Source organism: Quercus suber, unplaced genomic scaffold (genome assembly GCF_002906115.3).
Source record: "Quercus suber isolate HL8 unplaced genomic scaffold, Cork oak 2.0 scaffold_57, whole genome shotgun sequence".
Lineage (NCBI taxonomy): Eukaryota > Viridiplantae > Streptophyta > Magnoliopsida > Fagales > Fagaceae > Quercus > Quercus suber.
This window is the reverse complement of record NW_027069522.1, coordinates 237,003-255,289: the sequence shown is the minus strand read 5'-3', so window position 1 is coordinate 255,289 and position 18,287 is coordinate 237,003. Positions and strand designations below refer to the sequence as shown.

Genomic DNA, 18,287 nt, shown 5'->3' with positions numbered 1-18,287 from the left:
TTTGCCGACACTAAAGGGTTGCCAAGAGTCCCTACTTGGGTGTTCTATGGTACGCTATTATGTTGACTTCAAGGCTAAAATATAAGGCAATGTCTCAAACTGTAGCGTCAAAGATATACAATGATATACCATAAGAGAAAAGTTAATAGATGTTTTAAGAGTATTGATTTAAGAAATATTTTAAAAATTTTTATAAAAAAAAAGTAAGTAATTAATTGTTGAATAATGCTAAAGACACAAACTATTTTACAAATATTTTTTACAAACTGCTTATGTAGTGAATGATTATTGGTAAATGTAAAGTGATATTAACGGTGGGTTTAGATGAAAACTAATAAGAAGTTGGCTATATCAATATTTTGTAAATATGTTGTAAAAGAGTTTGTGACTGTAATATTACTTTTAATTGTTTTGGCAACTTTTTATATTTCACATGAAAGTAGTGTTAAAACTTTTCTAAAATTATTTATTAACAATTGACTTAAAAGCACTTTGTTAATATGACCCATACAATAATACATATTCAAAAGCATAAATATAACATTTTTGGATCCATCACTTACCTAACTTTTGTTATGTGTCCATTATGGCATATTATATTAAAAAAAATAATTGGCTAATTTAGATAAATAAATTAGAGCACTATTATGGGTATGTTTGGATACAATATATTTTTGCTAAAAATTGATTGTTGCGGAAAACACTGTAGCAAAATAATTTTTAAATGTATAAATAGTGCCATGAGACCTATTTTTAATATTTTTTTTGAATAAAGTAGCTATGGATCCCAGTACATTAATAGTATTGTTATAGTCCATAAACAGTAGCATTTGTCTCATGAACAGTAAATTATGTCTCCTGAACCGCGTGAATGCACAAAAAAAAAAAAAAACTGAAAATGCAACATTAAAAACGCTGTATCCAAACCAATACTATAGTGTTACATTAAAAGTCCAAGTATATCTTAAATTAGATTAGACCAGAGCACTCGGAAAGAGAGAATTTAATTCACGTCTTATTCGTTCCACGTTTACATACAGCTGAACCGCAATTAATTATATATTAATTAGGACAGCTATCTACTTCGACTCGGCAACGGGCATGCATGCATTTCCGTGTTGAATAGTTGACAAGTCAATCAACTAGCCGCAAATCAGCAATAACATGCATGGAGCCCCGTTGTCGAATCACGGTTTATTTAATTTGATTCACATGTCCCATGTCAAAAACCAAGAGACGTGAGCGTTTCAAAAATATCCTACTTTAATTAATATATGTCACCAAAATCTTTTGAAAAATTTCAAACTTTGAGTAATTGGGAAAAAAAAAAAAAAAAAAAAATCAAGCAGCACTACTTTTGCATTTCTAATATATATTTTTTCTCTTCAATTTATTAAATAACCTTTGCTGACTATTGCATGTCGTTTCCCACTTATTTAGCCAAATATTTTATTCAAGCTGTAACATTTTTTTTTTAAAAAGATTTTTAATCTTACCTTTTCAATGAAAAACTTATTAAATCACCGAATAGACATGTTCCAATATTGTACAAATCTTCAATTTATGTGGGGCCGAAAAGTGGTGATTGATAGAAAATTCACCGTTGCCACCAAATAAGATATGAAAATTTAGTACATGATTGAGTGTAGTAATCCATTAAAGAAGTCCGAGTTACGACTTTGTAGACACTGGACACAATGGATTAGGTGTCATGCATCCAAAATTTCAAGCTAAATTTGGTGCTTGTACATATGGAATCATATTATACTTTTCGAAGTTTAATGTTTCTGAATTTTGAGAGATATTCAATAAACCCACGTCAACTTTTGGATCAGTTTCGGAAATTCACTATTATTGGATGATGTTAAGAAGGAAGTATATTAGTCTTCTAGACCCAATAAAATAAGAGAGGGGAGATCATATAATTTAAGCTTAGTTATGTAAAATTTTCCTCAAATATATTAAGGATAATTTGAGAATGAAAGAATAGATGGTATTTAAAAATTTCATGAAGTACTTTTGGAGTGGATTTTTTGAGGTACAATTTTCTAAAACCTCTTTTTATTTTATTATATTTTTAATTTATTTTAAAGTGCAATTATATAGTCATCAAACCCAAATTAATTTTACCTCATTAGTATAAGCTTATAATAACACGCACAATATTTAGTAAAATGCATGGAAGGGGAAGGGAAGGAAATGATCTCATCCTTTTTAGGTAAAATATATAGTTTGTGACAAAATTTGGAAGAAAATTTTGTAGATGCAAAATAATTAGAGGGTGTAAGTCTATAATTTTACATCGACCTTATAATTTCAACCTATGACGTCTGCTTATGATAATTGTGCTTTTTATTATCAGACCAAGACACTAATCGGTTTTTGATGTAGGCGGTGATTGAACCTCAGATCTCTTATTCAACAATTAGAGATTTACCAGTTGAACTAATTGGAACCACCGACTTTAAAGAATTTAAATTGTTATATATGTCCATACTTTCTTATCATAAATAGGAGATTGGGTGTACTATATGACTTTGGATTAATTGAAATCGGTGAATGACATTCTAATTATTGGCAAAAATACAATCTCTTTTTTTATTTGAACACTTATAGACAGGCTCTAACTCCTTAAACATTTTGTATTCATTAAAAAAAAAAAATGCATGCATGCAGGTGTCACAATTATTACACAAGAATCTGATTGACAAAATGCTTACAAATTTGAATCATTACAGCCTAGAAAAGGTATACAAGAATCTGATTGACAAATGCATACAAATTTGAATCATTAAAGTCTAGAAGGTATACGTTTTTTTCTGTCAAACACGTCAAGCTTTTATATATATGGGACCTCGATGGCATGCTGCTGTAGAAAAACAAAGTCACTTAATTTAAGCAAGCGTGTGGGTCACTACTCACCAATCAATATACTAGTGGCTGTGGAAAATTCTTCACACTTTACACGCTCATGCTTGTCCTTATTTCACATTAGTCTCTGAGAGTGAAATAGCAGAAATTCTTTAAGATAATTAACTAATAAACAAAGAAAGAGAATAAGAAATACGATAGAAAATAATCATGAATTAAAACCTAAGGGAAAGAGAGTAAAAGTGTGTGTTAAGCTCCTGACCATCAAACCGCTAAAAATAGATGTAAAAGTATAAGATATTACAAATTAAGCATAGGAGTATTTTTCATATCGTTTTCAGTATTTGCTATGTGGTGGTCCTTTGGAGCAGCATATATACATACAAAGTCAAACTCACTCACTATAACAAGTGGAATCCTCATGAACTTTATTTTCTTTCCTTATCACAAGGTTGGGAATCCAGATTCTCCTTCATTAGTGTTAAGTTCTAAGTACTTAGGAACTAATGTATTAGAACTCTAATTTGTATTGTTGGTAAACCATTATCAAAACAGGTTGTTAGTCTTGTTTTAGACTTGCTCAAAATATGTCTTGTATGTAAAGTTGGAATCGAGTTAACTGCAGAATTGAGTGTGCAATTCTAACTGACTCGATTGATCAAAAATTAGACTCAATTGATCGAAAGTCGTGTAGATTGTTTTTTCTATAGAATTTCCAACTCAGCCTTAAGCCCATATGACGTGTAGGGTTTTATGTTTTGCCTTAGGTATAAAAGGGAAACCCTACGTTTTTAGAGGTTGCTCTATTTGCTGTGTGTGTGAATCTCTTGTGAGAGCTGAGAGGTGGTTGCCTTCACATATGCTTAGGATTATCAAGAAGGAGATTTCATTGAGAGCTTGATGATCATTTAGTTGCTACACTAAAGGACTTAAAGATATGTAAGCGGGAGTGCTTGTACTTGCTAGAGAATCTAAGAAAGAAGGAGTCTGTGGTCTCGGAGCTTGCACGTGGTCATGTCAATAAGTTTTCTATATGAGGTAGCAATAGGATGTTAGTGGTCTAAGTCGCTATTGTAAAACTTTGATTCTTTCATAGTGGATTCAGGTTTATCTTGAGGATAGCTAGGTTAAATCCTCCCCAAGTTTTTTACCGGTTTGGTTTTCTTGGGTGATCATATCTTTGTATTCTTTATATTCCGCTCTTTGCATTGATATGATTATATGATTGTATTAACCTAGATCTGGAATTTAGACTAAGTAATAACTTGGCTTATTAACTAGGTTAATCCGATTGTGTTTTTAAAGGGGTCTAAAAATGTACAAGTGGTATCAGAGCGGGTTGCTCTCTTGTTGTAGATTTTTTGATCTCTGAGCTGATCCTTGACCTTTGTTGTCATGGATTCTTGGAAAATCTTTTTGCTTATATGTCAACTTGCCTACTTGTTGTTTTGTCTCTTATTGCTTTTGCTAAATCTTTCCTTGAGCATCTTGGTCTAATCACATGTGATGATAATTATTTTTGTTATACTGTTTTAACCACTTTAAAGGCACGTGATTCTTGCCTTTGGTATTTGGATAGTAGTTGTTCTAGGCATATGACAGGAAACAAAGATTTATTCAAGACACTCTTTGAAGGAAAGATTGAAACAGTCACTTTTGGAGATGGAAGCAAATTTGTATCAGAGGCATTGGAACTGTGGACATTCCAGGGTTGCCAGTCTTTGAATATGTTTGGTATGTTGATAGATTGAAGGCCAACTTACTCAGCATCAGTTAGATTTATGACAATGGACTAAATGTTCTTTTCACTAAGTATGAATGTGAGATACTTGATGGAGGAGATAACTGTATGTGTGTTGGTGTAAGGACAGCTGACAACTATTATGATATAATACCAAGTATAAACAACAAGTGTTTTAGTGCAAAGATCGATTAAGTTGATTTGTGGCATCAACGGTTGGGGCATGCAAGTCATAAGCAATTAGAGAAGATTTCCAAGTGTGATGCAGTTATTGGTTTACCTAAGTTTGAGAAGATAGATAAGTGCATCTATGGACCATGTCAGATAGGTAAACAAGTGAAATCTAAACATCTGTCTGTAGCTAGTGTTCAAACTTCAAGACTTCTAGAGTTATTGCACATTGATCTTATGGGTCCTGCCAGAGTTCAGAATTTAGGTGGAAAGAAGTATATTCTAGTTGTTGTGGATGACTTTACTAGATATACTTGGGTTGTGCTTTTGAAAGATAAAGCTGAGGCTCCTGAGAAGATGATACATCTATGCAAAAAATTGCAGGTTGAAAAAGATACTGTGATAGCCAGAATCAGAAGTGATCATGGAAGAGAATTTGAGAATACCAAGCTGGCTACCTTCTGCAATGATCAAGGCACACATCAAGAGTTCTCTTCACCCAAGACACCTCAACAGAATGGAATAGTGGAATGAAAAAATAGGGTTGTTCAGAAGATGGCATGTGTCATGCTACACAATAAAAAGTTACCCAAATCATTTTGGGGAAAAGCAGTTAACACTGCTTGTCATACACTCAACCGGGTGTATTTTAGACCCGATTCCAAGAAAACTCCCTGTGAACTCTGGCGAGGGAAGAAGTTTGTTGTCAAATATTTTAGGATATTTGGCAATGACTGTTACATTCTGCATGATAGAGAGAACCTAGAAAAGTTTGATGCAAAAAGTGGTAAATGATATTTTCTAGGATACTCTTCCATTAGTAGAGCTTATAGAGTGTACAATCTAAGAACTAAAATAGTCATGGAATCTTTAAATGTTGTGATCAATGGTGAAGTATGTTCAGAAGCACATTCAAAAAACACTACTCCGGTTCAAGATAAGTCTATAGAAGTTGATGATTCACTTCCTGCTGATTATGTGGGGAAGTATAGTGAGGAAGAGCTATTGTTGTTGAATGATACAGTTTCAATACCATCAAGTTCAGAACCATCCACACCGGTTCATAAAACTTAACAAGCATAAAGTGAGCTTAGTCCTTTGTTTGAACAGAAAGGTACCTCCATATCTCTGGTTAATGGTCCATCTTCTAGAGTTAAGTTGAATCATCTTGCCACAAATATATTAGGTAACCTAAATGATAACATGAGATTGAGATCAAAAGCATTGAATGTGATTACTCACTCATGCTATCTATCCCAATTTGAACCGAAAAAGGTGGATGAAGCACTTCAAGAAGCTGATTGGGTCAATTCCATGCATGAAGAACTTCATTAATTTGTTCGGAATGATGTATGAGAATTAGTTCATAGACTAAAGGGAGTAAATGTGATTGGAACTAAATGGATCTTTAAGATCAAGTTAAATGAACATGGCACTATTATCAGGAATAAATCAAGACTTGTTGCTCAAGAGTACACACAAGTGGAAGGGATTGATTTTGATGAGACTTTTGCACTAGTAGCAAGACTGGAATCTATCAGGATACTTCTGGCCATAACAAGCCATCTGAATTTCAAGTTGTATCAAATGGATGTCAAGAGTGCTTTCTTGAATGAGATGTTGCAAGAAGAGGTATATGTTGAATAACCAAAAGGTTTTATTGATCCTCACAGACCGGATGATGTCTACAAGTTGAAGAGAGCCTTCTATGGTTTGAAACAAGCTCTTAAGGCTTGGTATGATAGATTGACTGCATATCTCACTGAGAATGGATTCAAAAGGGGATTTGCAGATACTACTATCTTCATAAGAAAGGATAAGAATGGTTTTCTTGTAGCTCAAATTTATGTTGATGATATTATTTTTGGTGTTACTAATCTCTTGCTCATTCTTTTGCAGATGAAATGAAGGCAATGTTTGAAATGAGCATGGTTGGTGAACTAACTTATTTCTTAGGATTGCAGGTGAAGCAAACAGACTTAAGAATCTACATCAATCAAGCAAAGTACGCAAGAAATCTAGTAAAGAGATTTGGACTGGACAAGGCTGCCCATGCTAGAACACCAATGGCTGCAAATGTAAAACTAAAAAATGATCCATCAGGTGAGTCTGTTGATGTTACATTACATAGAATCATGATTGGATGTCTTTTGTATTTGACTGCTAGTCAGCCTGATATTGCCTTTAGTGTTGGTGTCTGTTCTAGATTTCAATATAATCCTAAGGTTTCACATTTGAATACTGTTAAAAGAATCATAAAATATGTAGGTGGAACTTGTGATTATGGATTATTTTATAGCAAAGAGTCTAATCTGTTTCTTGTTGGATTTTTTGATTCTAATTGGGTTGGTAATGCTGATGATAGAAAAAACACCATTGGTGGGTGTTTTTATGTAGGAGCTAATCTTGTTGCTTGGATGAGTAAAAAGCTAAATTCTGCGTTTTTGCCCACTATAGAGGCAGAATATATTGCTGCTGGAAGTTGTTGCTCATAGCTTCTTTGGATGAAAAAGCTTTTGAATGATTATGGGATATCACAAGATACCATAATTGTTTATTGTGATAACTCTAGTGCTATTGATAACTCTAAGAACCCTGTTCAACACTCTAAGTCTAAGCACATAGAGATTAGATATCACTTCATTAAAGATCTTGTTGAAAGAAAGATTGTGCCTCTTGAGTACATCCTTACTGAACGTTAGAATGCTGACATCTTCACCAAACCTCTTGATAGAAGTAAGTTTGAGACACTTCATCAAGTAATTGGTGTGATTCTGTGTTCCTAATAATCCTTGGCTTTCATGGTCCTTGTGCTTCATTGCTCTACTCTTTGTGACCATTGTTCTTTGGTTTTTGTTTTCTTTTTGATTCTAGGACTTGCATTGCATAACATTCATGCATTTCATTCTAAGATTGTTTTTGTTTCTTCTTTTCAAAAAAAAAAAAAAAAAAGGAGAAAAAAGGAAGCAATTTGTGTTTTGTATTTATTTTTTTGGTTTTGAAAACAAGGTTAGTCAATTTATTTTCATATAATATGTCTTTGTACCTTGTTTAGCTTGGATGAGTTTATTTATTGCACTTTACTAGTTGAAGCTTTGTAGTGCATGTTGTGTGGGAAAGATGTTTATGGTTTTTAATCACTTTGTCTTGATCTTGAAGTCACATGTCTTTGACTGTTAGACTTGAACCTTTTGAGAAATGCATAAATAACTATCTCACCACTGTTCACTAGCCAATCATGAATACCTTAGTATATATCGTAAGATTTTGTGCTCGAGAAAGTGTAGCACATGCACAAAAAGAATATAAGGTGTAGCCTCGGTTTAAATGCTTAAATTGGTGTGTACATTATTGGACTTAAAAGTTAAATCAAACAACTAAAATTGGTGTGTATATTATCCCAACTATTTTAATAAGTTTTTGATTAAATAAAATTGGTGTGTACAATATGAGGCAAATCAAAAAACTTACATGATTGCAAACTTATGATCTAGGAGATGTGGGAGTTATATGATGTAACTCTTTAAGTGATAGTCTCTTTCAAATTTTATATGATGAATTTTGTAGACTTTGTATTTGATTTCTATTCACATATCACCTCATATGTGTCTTAAACTTTTGCTAGTTGCACACATTACACGAGTTACTATTTGCTAAACTTTGTACATGTTATTGTGTGTATCTTTGGCTTGACCAACCAAGTTTGAAAATTCCTTAAGTTTTAAGCAAAACATATTTGCTGCTTGAAAATTTAAGAGATTGGATTGAAAATTTTATTTTTGGGAGAACTGGGTTCAAAACTTGTGTTTTTGAAAGACATTTCATTTCATACTCATGCATTTTTATTTTGAAAATTCAATGCTTTGAGGAGTTCCTGCACAATATTGTTTTGTTTTTCAAATTTTTTTTTTCCTGAATTTCGATTGATCGAATTTGTTCTTCGATCAATCGAAATTGCGATTAAATATTTGGTCAGTCTCTGTCTGTTTCGATCGATGCTTGATTGATAATGGATCAATCGAAGCATTTTCGATCGATTGAACTTAAATTTCGATCAATCGAAGATCATATAGAGAGTTTTTTTTAAAACTTTTGTTCCTCACGTGTTCTTTACCATTCAGACCTTTTTCAAAACACGTTCTTTCTCTATTCGATCAGTCTAAAGGGAAAAACAAGTTCTTTGTCATTTTCCTTTAATTTTCTTCAAGGGTTTTTGTCTCCATATATCGGAAGACCTTTTTACCCTTCTTTTTCCATTTATTTTCATTTTTCATGCATTTTTCCATGCATTTAAGGGATATTTTCGGACCTATGAAGATTTGGGGTTTTTGGTGTTTTTGATCCTTTCTTTCACAATTGATCATTGGGTTTTTGTTATTGGATGTTATAAACATGATCTATGGGGTTTAATTTGATCAATTTGATGAATTGTGAGAAATTGGAAATTCTAGGGCTTGAATATACCCGAATTGGGGATTTTGTTCAAATTGAGTTTAATTGATGAAATTGGCTTGTTGGATTGATAAATTTGATCATAATAAACTATTTTCTAACTTAGTTTATTATGATCAAATTTATCAATCCAACATGTAATGATCAATTGGTAAATTTAGTACAAATTGAACAAGTGGTTTTTCAAAATTTCGGGGTTTTTGTTATAAACTCTATGCTTAAGCCAATTTTGTGATTCTAAACTTAAATTGAACTTGTTATCACTACATTAGAGTATGCATCATGAAATTTATCTATTCATGCATCATATAGATTGTTATTTCTATTTTTTTTTGTATTAACTTGCCGTCTGTCCTTGGTTTTTCTTTTTGTTCTTTTTTGGTTTTGTCTTTGTGTCTTGTCCTTACCCTAGTACCATGCCTAGGAAGACTAGAGCCCATAGGGCATCCTCCTCCTCTTCTGCTCCTTCCCCTTTGAGTGATTTGTTTCCGAGTGAGAAAAACCGTGAGCTGTTTGAGACCTTGAACATTAAGAGAAAGATTTGACCTGAGCGGAAAGCATTGTTAGATGAGCTTGATCCAGCAATTAAGGCTAATTTTGAGCATAGGAGCTGGCTACCATTATTGGATATTGGTCCTCCACCACCAGCTACTTTGATTAGAGAGTTCTACTCGAACCTCTCTATTTGCATCTATGATTCCAACACTTTAGTAAAGAGTTGGATACGAGGTGTAGAGTTCACCATTACTCCTACTATAGTGGCTGATGCTTTTGGGGTACCGTTGGTCTGGCACCCTATCTATCCTTATGATGAGTCCCCTCCCTTGGATGACATCATGTCTCATATCACTGGGTCTTCTATCCAATAGGGTTCTGATCCTCGGATCACCACTGCTGAGTTTACCAAGTTACACTATCTTTTCTTTAGGCTAGCGTGCCATTCTTTGTGGCCTATCATTCATCTGCACACCATTCCTTTGGAGCAATATGCATTTTTGTACGCTCTTGTTACAGATGCTCCTATCAGTTTCCCTCATCTGTTTCTTTGTTCTTTGAACAAAGTTTATAGGAGTTCTTCTACTGCTCATGCTCTTTTTCATCCTGTTTTCATTCATAGGATTTTGTTGTTTTTAAGTTTAGATGACTTCCCCGCTTTTAAGCTTGTACACACAGTTGCTCTCATAGGTGCCTCATTTCTTAGGCAGATGGCTACTCATATGAGAGAGATCTCTAAATGCCTTCATGTTAAGTCTTCTGGTACCGTACCTCCTTCTTCTTCTACATGTACTACTTCTAGTGAGGCGTCTGCTGATCTAGTTGGTGCTGGTGCTGGTGTTGTTGTTCCTTCGCCATGTACTTCGGATGACTTTGATATTCATCGTACTTTGGAGATTGTCATGACTGTTCAGGTGGCTCATGGTCAGATTTTGGTGGACATGCTTGATGAGCTCTGTGCTTTGCAAGCAGATTTGGCATATCTTCGACGTTCGCCTTCGCCACCTCTTTTTGATGATGGACTGTGATTGCCCTTTGGCATTCCATCACAAAAAGGGAGAGTACATTTTGGACATTTGTAGAGGAGATTTTGTTGTTAGGAGGAGATTTTTGTATTTGTGGAGCTTGTGGAGCTATTAGATTGTATCTAGGTGCTTCACTGTGTATGTATTCTTTTTGGCTCTTGATGTATTGTTTTTGGGCTATTCATGTTAGAGGGAGATACATTGTTATATATGTTTCTTGATTCACTGCTCATTGATTTATGTTTATGAGTTTTTCATGATATATGTCTTTCTTTTGTGTTTTGTGAAGTCAAGAATTTATTTTTGTTTTACTTGTATTTTCCACACATGCGTTTATGCATTTGTTGAGTATTTCAAGAAATATACAGTAGGGCTGTAATCGGTTCGGTTCGGTCGGTTTTTTTTCTATCCGACCAACCAAAACCAAAATTTTCAGTTTTTAAAAGTCCCAACTGAAACCGACCGAAATAGGTGAAAAACCGTCGGTTTCGTATTTGTAATTTTTTATTTTAAAAAATAAAGTCTATAATCAAAAGTCTTATGATTTACCGTTGCCCAAATTTCTAATTGTACGTTTTTAGACCCCTTAAAACACAATCAGATTAACCTAGTTAATAAGCCAAGTTATTACTTAGTTCAAACATAATCATATAATCATATCAATGCAAAGTGCAAAATATAAAGAACACAAAGATATGATCATTCAAGAAAACCAAACCGGTAAAAAACCTGGGAAGGATTTAACCTAATTATTCTCAAGGTAAACCTAAATCCACTATGAAAGAATCGAAGTTTTACAGTAGTGACTTAGACTACTAACATCCTATTGCTACCTCATATAGAAAACTTACTAACACAACCACGTGCAAGCTCCGATACCACAGACTATTTCTTTCTTGGATTCTCCAGCAAGTACAAGCACTTCTACTTGCGTATCTTTAAGCTCTTTAGTGCAGCAACTGAATGATCATCAAGCTCTCAATGAAATCTCCTTCTTGATAATCCTAAGCATGTGTGAAGACAACGACCTCTCAGATCTCACAAGAGATTCACACACATAGCAAATAGAGCAACCTCTAAAAATGTGGCTAGGTTTTCCCTTTTATACCTAGGGCAAAACATAAAACCCTACACGTCATATGGGCTTAGGGCTGAGTTGGAAATTCTACAGAAAAAACAATCTGCACAACTTTCAATCGATCGAGTCAGTCAGAATTGCACACTCAATTCTGCGGTTAACTCGATTCCAACTTTACATAAAAGACATACTTTGAGCAAGTCTAAAACAAGATTAACAACCTGTTTTAATCATGATTTGCCAACAATACAAATTAGAGTTCTAATACGTTAGTTTCTAAATACTTATAACCTAACAAACTCCCCATTTGGCAATCAGTCACAAAACACATACACAATGCTCAAAGATACAAGTAAAAGCCCTTTACAAAAATAATGTCCATTACAAAATAATCCAACCTAACTACTATCCATCAGTTGCAAGTGTAGACAGCAGCACAACTGAGTCAACCTGTATATTAGGGGTGTGCAAAAAACCGAAGAACCGAAAAAACCGATTCAAACCGACCGAACTGATGCAAAAATTTCGGTTCGGTTTCGGTTTTATTAAATAAAAAACTGAAAAGTTTGGTTCGGTTTTCGGTTTCAAATTTTAAAAAACCGAAACAACCGAACCGAACCGAAATATATTTATTATTTATAATTTATATTAAATATATAATTTTTTTTTTTTTAAATATTTGACTGAATTTGAATTCTGAATAGACTCTAGCAGCTTTGCGTGTGGCAGTGGGGCTTTGCAGCATTGCGTGTGGTAGTGAGCCTTCAGCCTTCAATCATTTTCATATTAAAACTAATAAAACAATTCGGTCTTCAGTGATTCAATGTTCAAAGATTCAAGATTTTAAAATTCAAACAAATCCGGCCTTAATTAAATTAATTAAACATAACATTTTAAATCTAATTAGACTAATTTTTATCTTTGGGAGTTAATTAAACTAATTAAACTAAAACTAATTAAGGGTATAAAATCAAAATTGGAAAACCCTACATACACGGCCCACACTTTCAGTTTCACACTTTCACTCTCACACTCTCAAGTTTCATCTCTCTCTACCATTCAGACTTCAAAGTTCAGCCTCCTCTCCAGTCCTTTACTCTCACACTGAATCACCCTCTGCCACTGCCTCCACACCTCACCCTCCCCACCCTCCACACGCCACCGTACCCTACATACCCAACCCACACTTTTCTGTTTCACTCTCACACTTTCCACACTCTCACGTTCAAACTTCAGCCTCCACTCCACAGTCCGTACCTCTCACGCCGAATCACTCTCTGCCGTCGCCTCCACACGCCACCCTCCCCACGCCGGCTTGATCATCTCTTCTCATCTCACGGTGAGTCTTAGTTTTGATAATGTCGATACCCTCTGACCCTCTCTGTGTTTTGTGTTTTAAGTTTTGAAAATATTGAATCTCTGTTTTGTAGGAATAATATAACATCAAGATGTTTATTTTTTCAAGTTTTAATGTTTTATATGCAAATAAAGTTAGGGTTTTTAAAAAATTGAAAACCCATATGCTTGGCTGCTACGTGTGTTATATTTTTGGATTTATGAGTCTGAAACAGGTTTTTTTTTTTTTTTGAAGAATCTGCTATAATGTGTATCTCTGGTTCTGGATTTATGTTGAGCAAAAGCAAATTATGAAAAATTGAAAATGTAAAATGCAAGCAGGTTTTGATTTTTTTTTTTTTTTTTGTAAAATGTATTATAGAGGTGTAAAAAGGCCCAAAAATGGCCCAAATAGGCAAGGCCCGAATTTGGGCTAAAAGGGCTAAAACAAAAAGCTAAAAAAGGCCCAAAGATGGACATTGCCAAAATAGAGAAGGCCGGGATCTGGTTCCCAACTGGTTTCCAACAAAGGCCCAAAACAGGTTTCTAAAAATAAGAGGCTTCAATACTGCATTTAAAAAAAAAAAAAAAAAAAAAGCCCATACAGAAAATTTTTGAAAAAAAAAACCAAAGGCCCAACTGGCCCAAAAACCGAAACCGACCGAAAAACCGACCGAAACCAAAACAAATCGAAACCGACGGTTTTTCACCTATTTCGGTCGGTTTCAGTTGGGACTTTTAAAAACTGAAAATTTTGGTTTTGGTTGGTCGGATAGAAAAAAAACCGACCGAACCGAACCGATTACAGCCCTACTGTATATTTCTTGAAATACTCAACAAATGCATAAACGCATGTGTGGAAAATACAAGTAAAACAAAAATAAATTCTTGACTTCACAAAACACAAAAGAAAGACATATATCATGAAAAACTCATAAACATAAATCAATGAACAGTGAATCAAGAAACATATATAACAATGTATCTCCCTCTAACATGAATAGCCCAAAAACAATACATCAAGAGCCAAAAAGAATACATACACAGTGAAGCACCTAGATACAATCTAATAGCTCCACAAGCTCCACAAATACAAAAATCTCCTCCTAACAACAAAATCTCCTCTACAAATGTCCAAAATGTACTCTCCCTTTTTGTGATGGAATGCCAAAGGGCAATCACAGTCCATCATCAAAAAGAGGTGGCGAAGGCGAACGTCGAAGATATGCCAAATCTGCTTGCAAAGCACAGAGCTCATCAAGCATGTCCACCAAAATCTGACCATGAGCCACCTGAACAGTCATGACAATCTCCAAAGTACGATGAATATCAAAGTCATCCGAAGTACATGGCGAAGGAACAACAACACCAGCACCAGCACCAACTAGATCAGCAGACGCCTCACTAGAAGTAGTACATGTAGAAGAAGAAGGAGGTACGGTACCAGAAGACTTAACATGAAGGCATTTAGAGATCTCTCTCATATGAGTAGCCATCTGCCTAAGAAATGAGGCACCTATGAGAGCAACTGTGTGTACAAGCTTAAAAGCGGGGAAGTCATCTAAACTTAAAAACAACAAAATCCTATGAATGAAAACAGGATGAAAAAGAGCATGAGCAGTAGAAGAACTCCTATAAACTTTGTTCAAAGAACAAAGAAACAGATGAGGGAAACTGATAGGAGCATCTGTAACAAGAGCGTACAAAAATGCATATTGCTCCAAAGGAATGGTGTGCAGATGAATGATAGGCCACAAAGAATGGCACGCTAGCCTAAAGAAAAGATAGTGTAACTTGGTAAACTCAGCAGTGGTGATCCGAGGATCAGAACCCTATTGGATAGAAGACCCAGTGATATGAGACATGATGTCATCCAAGGGAGGGGACTCATCATAAGGATAGATAGGGTGCCAGACCAACGGTACCCCAAAAGCATCAGCCACTATAGTAGGAGTAATGGTGAACTCTACACCTCGTATCCAACTCTTTACTAAAGTGTTGGAATCATAGATGCAAATAGAGAGGTTCGAGTAGAACTCTCTAATCAAAGTAGCTGGTGGTGGAGGACCAATATCCAATAATGGTAGCCAGCTCCTATGCTCAAAATTAGCCTTAATTGCTGGATCAAGCTCATCTAACAATGCTTTCCGCTCAGGTCAAATCTTTCTCTTAATGTTCAAGGTCTCAAACAGCTCACGGTTTTTCTCACTCGGAAACAAATCACTCAAAGGGGAAGGAGCAGAAGAGGAGGAGGATGCCCTATGGGCTCTAGTCTTCCTAGGCATGGTACTAGGGTAAGGACAAGACACAAAGACAAAACCAAAAAAGAACAAAAAGAAAAACCAAGGACAGACGGCAAGTTAATACAAAAAAAAATAGAAATAACAATCTATATGATGCATGAATAGATAAATTTCATGATGCATACTCTAATGTAGTGATAACAAGTTCAATTTAAGTTTAGAATCACAAAATTGGCTTAAGCATAGAGTTTATAACAAAAACCCCGAAATTTTGAAAAACCACTTGTTCAATTTGTACTAAATTTACCAATTGATCATTACATGTTGGATTGATAAATTTGATCATAATAAACTAAGTTAGAAAANATTTTTTTTTTTTCCTTTTAATAAGTAAAAGCAAATGGCTTTAACAGTATCATCTTAGCCCCGGTTCTGCGAGACTAGCACAATAACCACTACATAGCTCAAATTTAATCCACTAGAAAGAATAAAAGCTAGTAAGAGAACACAAGAATTCTAAACTATTAGTAAAGTGGCTTACCTCTACCCCAGCAAAAAGCAAATCATTAACAGATTCCAATGCATTGACTTGCCCAACAGGTCCATTGAGACTGTATTCAGCACCTGATTCGGTATTCCACACCTGCAGCATCACCAACATGCAAAATCAAGGTCACATCTTGAACTGACAAAATCCCCCCCCAAAAAAAAAAAAGAAAAAATCACAACATTTCTCGGTTTTAAGCTCACCTTCACAACATTTGGCATGCCAACAAAGAGCCATGGGCCTTCACTACAAACAGATCCAACTTTGCCACCAAGGTTAATCACATTAGCAGATTGACCAGTATGGCAGTCCCAAAGCCGAATTGTTCCGTCACTGCTACCTGAACAAAGCTTGTTGCATCTTAGAGGAAGTGCAATTCCGTTGACTGCCTGTTATCAAAAAACTCATAAATACGGTTTTTCAAAAACAACTTGCTCTATCTAGGATATAATTTCTATAAACCAACAATATCTTTTGGTCTTCTATCAATTGTCATTTATAAATCCCATTGTAAAAATAGCAGTGAAGCATATAATGCTCCATGTTCTTATTCAGGAACAAATCAAATTTCTATAATCTAGATATCATGAATGGGCTATATTAGTATTCAAATGATGAAACAACTAATTAGGCTAGCCTAGGCCAAGTTTAACTTTGGCATAAACTGAGTTCAGGTCACATTATTAAATCAGATTCCAAATTAAAAAAAAAAATTTACAGAAAATTTTTAATGGAAATGGAAGAATAAAGTTCATCAAACACAAATAGGTACCTTGTTGTGCCCTTGAAGCTCTGCCAACCTTTTGAACTTATCCCCACGAAACCATGAGTGTAGGTAAGGGCACTGATCACCATAGACACACGTCCCTTGCACCCAGAACTCACAAACCATTTCTGTGGTTTTCTTAGGAACATGCTCCAGAGGCTTTTCTTCAACCACATTCTCCAGATTAGAATCATTTTCAACAACAGAACATTCTGAAGAACCCTCAGAAACGCTTTCTGCCAACTTCTTTTTAATATCTTCCAAGTCTGATTCAGACTTCTTTTTAACAACCTTCTCCTGAACATTTTGTGAATTCCTAGGACCCCTTCGCCAAGTATTTGAAACTAAAGCGTTGCTGGAGTGAGGGTAGTAAGGAGTCTGCCTGTGACGGTGAATGGTGGCCACATCAGGTGTTTCTGAATGGGCAAACCTACATGGGTTTTTAAGGCATCTACCACTGAGCCAAAATTTGCATATCTTGTTGCTGCTGTTGTTTAAATGCCCTCCTTGTCCTGCTCCTAATCAATCAAAAACAGGACTTTCTTTTCCCTTTTTCTGACTGTTGCCTCTGACTGCTTCAGCTTCTTCGGGTAAAGTTCAATCTTAAGAAAATCTGGAAGTTTTTTTTGCTCATCCCTTTTCAAGATTTTTTTGTGTGCTAGTTTCCGATATATGTTCCCCCTAAAAAGATTCGATTTCATTGCTTCTGTTGATAATGGAAAGAGAGGAAAGGAGCGGCTGTTGCAGCACATAAAAAGAAGAGCTGTCCAAATTAAGTGGTGCTTTCTCTATAGATATATATCCCACTCTTCTTTACCAAAAAAAAAAAAAAATTCCCACTGATCTTTATCAGAAAATCTGAAAACAACAAGCCACCTACCTTCTCTGCCGCTCCTCCACCTACCTACTTTCTCTGACACTCTTCTCTGCCACTCCTCCACCTACCCACTTTCTCTGCCGCTCCTCTCTTCCTCAGCCGCTCCTTTCCTCTCTTTCCATTATCAACAGAAGCAATGAAATCGAATCTTTTTAGGGGGAACATATATCGGAAACTAGCACACAAAAAAACTTTGAAAAGAAAAGGGGATGAGCAAAAAAAACTTCCAGATTTTCTTAAGATTGAACATTACCCGAAGAAGCTGAAGCTGTTGTTTAAACCTACATGGTAGCCCTCTTCTTGCAGTTTTAATCTCCATACTATAAACACCCACAAATAATAGGAATAGGAAACCAATGAATAAAGCCTTCCACAAAGTGAAGCAGCCAAAAACAAAAACCAATCTCTTTCTTCCATGGAAGAAAATCCAATTCCAAATCAAAAACCCCACTGCAATCAAGAAAATCCTCGCTAACCCATCAAGGGTTCTGCCAAATCAGAAACCCTACTAAAGTATCCAGAAAATTCCCAGTTCCGCCAAATCAATTCCAAAGGAACATGATTTTTTTAGGATTATTGTTATAACAGTAACCCTAGAGAAGCCAAAGAATCTTGAAATTCTGATTTGGCAATAACAGCTTATAGAAAAAACAACCCCTTATCAAATACATAACAAAATACAAACT

The 18,287-nt window shown here is 35.0% G+C and overlaps 1 protein-coding gene across 1 annotated transcript; it reads right to left on the bottom strand.

Annotated features, from left to right (window-relative positions):
* Positions 1-15,866: 15,866 nt before the first annotated feature.
* On the bottom strand, positions 15,867-17,246 carry LOC136067075 (zinc finger CCCH domain-containing protein 48-like). Its single transcript, XM_065772338.1, has 3 exons — positions 16,731-17,246; positions 16,162-16,347; positions 15,867-16,054 (listed from the first exon to the last, which is right to left on the bottom strand). The coding sequence occupies exons 1-3, from the start codon at positions 16,848-16,850 to the stop codon at positions 15,890-15,892; spliced, it is 471 nt and encodes a 156-aa protein (XP_065628410.1). The 5' UTR covers positions 16,851-17,246; the 3' UTR covers positions 15,867-15,889.
* Between the last annotated feature and the right edge of the window lie 1,041 nt (positions 17,247-18,287).